At 41.1% G+C, this 7,295-nt stretch overlaps 1 protein-coding gene across 3 annotated transcripts in view; it reads right to left on the bottom strand.

Annotated features, from left to right (window-relative positions):
* Positions 1–1,566, bottom strand: part of LOC147424312 (uncharacterized protein At2g34160-like) — a 7,671-nt gene extending 6,105 nt beyond the window's left edge. Inside the window, exons 1-3 of one of the 3 annotated variants that reach the window (XM_086500382.1) lie at positions 1,313–1,557; positions 387–435; positions 242–304 (exon numbers count right to left, since the gene is read on the bottom strand). In XM_086500382.1, the coding sequence (XP_086356508.1) occupies positions 242–304; positions 387–435; positions 1,313–1,441 (241 nt within the window). In that variant the 5' untranslated portion in view covers positions 1,442–1,557. Of the gene's footprint in view, positions 1–241; positions 305–386; positions 436–1,312 lie in introns of all 3 variants that reach the window. The other 2 variants (XM_086500384.1, XM_086500381.1) reach the window with 2 other exon arrangements.
* Between the last annotated feature and the right edge of the window lie 5,729 nt (positions 1,567–7,295).

Below are 7,295 nucleotides of genomic sequence, written 5' to 3' on the forward strand. Positions count from 1 at the left end.
GCAAAACATCTAAGTCTGTTGAACATTGGAGAGCCAAGAGCCTTTGTACTTTCTATATGAAGAAGGTGTTTAGAGTGCATGCTATTTGTGTATGCATTCACTATTCCCTGGTCTTCTTCTGTTCTTAACCTTTCCCTGACAGTTTTCTTCTCCTTAAGAGTTAAATTGGAGTCTATTCTATGTATTAATAAAACATAAAATTGGAAGCCATCAGAATCAAAGATGCAGGGATTAGCCTTACTCTTGACGCTTGCCAGTCCATTATTCTTCAAAATCTCCACCACTGTGACGACAGTTGAAATCGCTGCAATCATGAGACAATACAATCAAATGACTGAGATGCCACAAAGAAAAGTATACTACACCAGAGACAAAAAGATGCTCACCCATTCCGAGAGCAGACAACTCTACTTCTTCATATTGTTGCATGAACCTCTGAAAGAACACGTCAAAAGAAGAAGTCAAGAGACAACCAGTTAAAGTCCCAGAACCACGAGTATTCAGATCACTTGAGACTAATTAGCAAAGTGAGGCGATTATGGTTCCACCACAAACCTGTGGGCATGGTTTGCACCAAATTGTACACACTAATTCTATTTTGTACTCATTTGGGCAAACAAGCTTTTGGATAGTGCCTTTGATGTGGTAAACTCTATAAAACTCAACAATGTACCGTGTTCCTAGGACCCTTGATCACCAACTCAGTCAAATTCTTGTACAAAAACCAAAGCCACTTCTTGAAAAACTTGCACACATATTTTCAATTCCTAAGCATGGCAACTATGTTTGGTCATACCATATGCATAATATACGCCATCATTTACCATACGAGTATGACAACACTTGAGCACGGAGATTGTGCTTCTCCCAAGGAAGAATAATTAATCACGCCCCCTCAGTATTTGGGAGAATCAACTACTCTCAGTTCTTTGCTTATGAAATGCCCATCATAGGACCCCACGAACTTGACACATCTCTAGTATATAATTGTCTTGCACCTTGCACTGATTACCACATCTTGAGACTCCCTGGGTCGAGCAACCGTTGCCATCTTGGTTGTTGGCATGGATGCAAATGCGTCTGCCATGTCCAGATCTCAGTGATGCTTGTGTGAAATAGTCTGTTTAAAGAAAAATATACTAGATCTTTTCATTCTAGGGTTTCTCTTTTTTCTGAGAATCAGCGGTGGTTGCTGGCTTGTGCTGAGTTATATATTATTCACTTAGCCATGGTTGAGAGGCAATTGAAGCAGGTAATGAAGGTTAAATGAAGGTGCGAAGGCAAAGAATGAGAGGAGGCTGAATGTGTGTACCTTGGCAAGGTTGACATAGAAGAAGAGGGGTTTCTTGGTGTTGGAGACCTGGATTCTGTTCTTTTTGACGTTGTCTGCGTCTTGATCAGCTCCCTCACTCGGCTTCTGCGGCTTCTCCTGCTGCGCCATGAACCCTAATTACAGGCTCTACGAATAGCGCTCCCCTCCTCCTCCTCCTCGTCCTCCTAGCGATCGATCTTCTCTCTCGTTGTCTCGTCAACTGTTTTTTTTTTAATAACAGCCTTGCTGAATCATTACAGAAGAGTTGAGGTGAAAATATTGTAGTCAACTCTTTGGGATTCGTAACCATTTTCTAAGAGAGCTCCCCCATAGGCCCACTAAAGACACCTTTAGGGGGGCCTCTAAAGACGCCTTTAGGGCCCCCTAAAGAAGCCCTTAGGGGGGCCTCCAAATTCCTCCACGGAGTCCTATAGCTGGTCTAACTCCCTCTTGAAACCTGATGTAGCTTGTTCCTTCTCCAAACATTTCGTTAAGGGGTGCGTCGAGCACCCCCTACAATTACAAAACACCCATTACCTAGGGATTTGATGAGTTGCAAGTTGTTTCTAGTGCCTTTTAACCACTGAAGACTGTCTGTGATGTCAACGGCCCCTTTACTTGCAGCACTCGTACAAGGGAGCCCTCTAAGGCACTACCGGAGAGTGCAAATTATTAGCACGAGTTGCAAAGCCTAAGAAAAGCAGTTTTCATCCATTTAGCAAGATTTGGGGCTAGAATCGTTTTCCAAATCTTGAACGTTTGCATTAGTACATGCCTCCTACAATCCAACAAAACAAAGAAGAGAATTTTTCATTAGGCCACACTTGACAAGTCATGTTCAGGAGGATAGTGCAGAAGGAAGCTATCAAATTTTAGGTCTTTTCTATTGTTCACAAGGTTGCTAGCACATTGTCTCATGGATTGATTATGTGCATATTGTAGGCTTCTAATCCACGGTTAGATATGGGCAGATTGGTGGTCTTGTGGAAGGGATTTTTAGAAAGAAGTGAAATCCAAAGTGGAAATTCAAATAGGGACTAATGACAACCTCAATTACTTTGTTGGAATACGGGAGTAAATGCATCAAATCTAAAAGCATAAGAATCTAGCTATGCTAAGCTAAATGTCTCTATTCTCTCATAGGGTAGAGGAGCCAGTTAAAAGACGGGTCTCTATTTAGGGAGCCATCAAACTCCAGATAATAAAGCAACTCTGCACCGATTAGATACAGTTAGAAGCAAGTTCGTGCATGATTTACGGGGCTAGGGAGAAATCTTGACCCTCAAATTGAGAGGGTTCAATCCTCGTTGTGTGCAATGTCTCTAAACTCCCCCCGACATGTTCACCATTGGTACTCAATTTTGTTACACAGAAATTCAAAAACCGTGTCAATCTTTGTCTGCAAAGCACCATTTGGGTTGCACTTTCTACTATGTGTTCGTGATGCGCATCTCTTTCATTTGCACTCATCCACACTCAAAATGGTGTAGTACATTGCTTGCAATTCCTCGCAAAGTTTTGACGTCTTTAAATCAGCTCCTCTACCCTACAACATCTTTATTTGCATGCATGAAAAACTGATCACTAGAAGGGCTCTATTTCTTTCTTGAAAATTCTACATATATCTCCATGGAATATATCAAAATCAGGTAGTTGATGAAAGAATGTGCAACCTTCCGTACTGGACATCCACATTTACATTCATATAAAACTTGAAATTTGTATATCAAGCAAAGCACTACATCGAATGAATAAATTTTTAGCACAAGAGGTATTTAATACTCCAATCCTGTGGGCAAACTACCATGTGTCTTTGAGAAGGTCAACTTCTAGGCAATAATATTTAATTTTTTGCATGAAACATAGTAATGAGTGCAGGTTTGGAGCGAGCTTTGCGAGTGAGCTATGAGAGAGCTTTTGATTTTTATTATGCCACGTGTCAAGTTCTTCCCAAAAAAGCTCGCTTGCAAAGCTCCTTTGAAAGTTTGCCCCCAAACTAAATAGATTAATAGTGTTCTAGACCGGCCTATCGGCCGGTCTATCCCACTCTTTCACCACCTTTGGTGGTGACTTGTAGCTAAAGAGCCGTAGAAAAGAAAACACACTTCACAAAAGAAATAGTTGCAATGCTTCTGTTTGGAGATTTAAGCATTATCAAGTGCAGTCTTGGGTTGTGGCCCATTGAAGCTCAAACATGGCACTTATATCAACCCGTATCACTGCTCTACAGAGTCGTGTTAGAAAAAGACACACACACACACAGATGTGATGGGAAGGCCGGAATCCCTCCTTTTCCACCCCAAAAAAAAAAATCGCCCAAAAGTAAGAAAGGTGAGAATTTTCTCAATGAGGCAGATATAGAAACACTCATAGGACCAATACTAACCAGTAAAACCAAAGAGTGGGTGTTAGACCTTGGCTCTTGTAACACTATTAAAGCTGAATATGAACACCATGCATCTACTATTTTTCGAAGAATGTAAAGATTGGGGGGGTCCATTTTGTTCATGTCTTGTACTTATCCAAACTATACCCCTTTTTTTTTTCAAATAATAACATTTAAGGTAAGTCTCAATCATTGCCAAAAACATTGAAAGTATGCCTAATTAGCTTGACTCTCTTATAAGGCTTTTTTTAGAAAGCCAAAAATGTATTGTCAAGCTTGGAGGAAATGTGATATGTGTGTGTGCGTGCGTGCTTGCGGACACGCACACAACCTGTTAGATTTAGGAGCAACTGTAAGTTATTGAAAGTTAGATTGTTATGACTTCTTGTGGTAAAACTGACATGACAAGTCAGAAGGGATTAGTTTGGGCGGGGGGGGGGGGGGGGGGGGGGAAAGAGAGGAAAATGTTGCCACATGGTAGACCCTTCTCTTCCCATTATTTGAAAGCTAAAAGTTGAAACCTATGATGGACTAGAGAGACAAAAGATATCGAGTCCACAAATTCACATAGTTACAAAAAGGGAGGGTCCAAGGAGAGGGAAATGCTACCACATGGCAGGCCCTTCCTCTTGCCGTTATATAGATATATACATTTCATGGCCATCATTCCTATCACCACATTTATCCCTTTACAAGACTACATGCCCAACGTAGGAACATGTGAAGTATACTCTCTCTCTCTCTCTCCATATATGTCTTTCTATCTCTCTCTTATAGAGACTCTCTTTCACACACAACGACAACGTTACGCTACAAGCTCCTTATGCCATGCATGGATGGGTATGAGTATGCTAAGTTGCATTTATACGCTCGTACAACAAAACTTGTATGTAAAATTTGATATTATACGTTGTATATCCGTATTGTACACGTATATCCAAATAAAACGTATTTCAATCAAAATATATTATACTTTGTTCAAAAAAGCGCCACAACGGTTCGTTCGAACTACCACGAATACAATGCCTGCGAGAGAGAGAGAGAGAGAGAGAGAGAGAGAGAGAGAGTAGCAATAGGTAATCATTTCTGCTACTTCTTTTTGTTTTTTTCTCTAATTTTGTCTTTGCTAGCGCTCTTGTTGTGGAGCATTCCTCACACCTCAGTGTTAGTTTGCAGGTCAGGCCCTCTCTTTGGCTGTATTGACCCCTCTGTCACACTGCAAAGAGCCCGGGGAGGTCACCTAATAAAAATGTAACCTATCACGTGAGTTCAACAGAAGGGTATTTAAAGTTCTTGAAACCTACAGAAATATATATACAGAAGGGCAATATTTTTTTCAAATTTGAAAAAACTTACAGATTTTAAAAGAAACTTGGTACATTATATTCTTAACAAAATTCACAGATAAGGGGTTTTACAAACATGTCTTGAACGCACCTGATATGGTAGTTTTACACATAGTGAACCCCCCGGGGCAAAGAGAGAGAGAGAGAGAGAGAGAGAGAGAGAGAGTTTAGACACCTGTCCTTGGCTGTGTTGATCCTCGTGTCACACTGCAAGGGGAGTTTAGACTTTAGACGCTTCGTCCCTAACTACTGCTGACCTCCATGTTGCACTGCAGGGGGTAGCTTAGGATGTACAATTAGATTCCCCGTCTTTGGCCATTGCTTGCCACCGCGTCGCACTGTAGGGAGGGGTTAGGTATCTTACATCCTTTGTTTCTAGTTGTTGCTAACCACTGCGTCACACTACACGAAGATTGGGTTTAATAGGTTCCTCGTCTCTGACTGTTGCTGACCATCGTGTCACACTGCAAGGAAGGGTTTAGGTGTTTAAAATCCTTCTTTCTTGGTTGTTGTTGACCATCGTGTCGCATTGCACAAAGATTGGATTTAATAGATTCCGTGTCTCTGACTATTGTTGACCACCGCGTCGCACTGCAGGGAGAGGTTATGTATTTTAAATCCTTCGTTCGTGGCTATTGCTGACCACCTCATTGCACTGCAGGTTGATTGGGTTTAATAAATTCACCATCTCTGACTATTACTGACCACCATGTCACACTGCACGGAGGGGTTAGGTATTTTAAATCCTTTATTCCTGGTTGTTGCTAACCATCACGTTGTACTGCAGGTTGATTGGGTTTAATAGATTCCCCTTCTCTAGCTATTGTTAACCACTGTGTCGCACTGCAGGGAGGAGTTAGTTATTTTAAATCCTTTGTCCGTATATGTTGTTGACTACCACGTCGCATTGCAGGCAGATTGGTTCTAATAGATTCTTGGTCTCTGGCTGTTGTTAACCACCGCATCACACTGCAGGGAGTGTTAGGGCCTGATGTGTCAGGGCACTTATCTTTTTGGACTTTTAACTAAGGTCTTAGCTTTAAAACCTTAAGTGCATGTTTACACAAGTACCTTGCTTAGGTAGTTTGAAATACCCGAAAGGTCATATGGTGTGTAGCAGTTTTTGGATGTAACCAACGGGCAATTTGCAGTTTGCAGTCTTCGTGCAGTCATACTATTGTTTTCGGGAATGTAATGAACACTGATGATAAATACAGGGTAGCGTAGTACTTTCTCTTGCTTAGCCATGGTCTCTTGTGTTCACATAGTTTGCAGTTTTCATGGTGTGATGTGCAGTCTCCTATAGTCGTTTTCCTTTATACTGCATGTTTCTTGCACAATATCTGTTAGGGCTGTGAGCCCCTAACACTTTGGAGATCCTGCTGGCTTTGACCATGGTGCTGAAGAGGAACGAACTAGGCAAAGGAGAGACTTTGGGGTCGTTTGCAAGTTCTTGACTATTGAACTTCTTGTTTAGATTCTTGCTCGTTTTTGTTGTGGGGCCAAAAAAGGCACAACCTAGAAGATAAATGTGTTCAGGGTTCTGTTCGTTTTTAAGTTTTTGTTAATTTTTAGATCCCTGACAGCATGCAGATAGCAGTTTGGAATCTATAGTTTACTGTTTGCAGTCTACAGTTTTAGGCAATGTGCAGTCTACAGTTCAACTGTTTACATGTTGCAGATTATAGCATTCCAGTTTTTAGAATGCAGTTTCATCTTTTAGTTTACAGAATGAAGTTTCAGGTATTTCAATTTGCAATGCAGTTTAAGCAGTTTTAGGGTTTAAAGAGGAACACTTTGTGTTGTGCGTGTCCTAATGGACATGGGAGCAAATTCCAGTAATCTTAAAGAGAATGGTGAGTTGGTTATGCTGCGAAGTTTCCCTCTCGTGTCTCTTTGTGGAGATGGGAATGAGCTTTTGACATCTTGGGAGGATAAGTGAAGTGAATCCTGTAGTTGTATTGAATTTAGCTTTACCATATGGCATTTGGGAATACAGCGTGTTCTTGACATGTTAGTTGACCTCGACCACCTGAGAGAATTCTTGAATTGGGTAACCCTGCAAGAAGAGTCTGAGGAATATACATCAAAGTTATTGGAGGAGTTCTTTCCGAATCTACCAGCGGAAATCAGAATTACAATTGCTGACAAGTTGCAGGTGTTTGTAGGTTCTTAACAGTTTTTGTGCAGTTTCTATGCAGACAGTTTTAGTGCAGACAGATTCTACGCTGAATTAGTGCAGTTCAATTCA

Source organism: Adiantum capillus-veneris, chromosome 25, assembly GCF_014529385.1.
Source record: "Adiantum capillus-veneris isolate H3 chromosome 25, ASM1452938v2, whole genome shotgun sequence".
NCBI lineage: Eukaryota > Viridiplantae > Streptophyta > Polypodiopsida > Polypodiales > Pteridaceae > Adiantum > Adiantum capillus-veneris.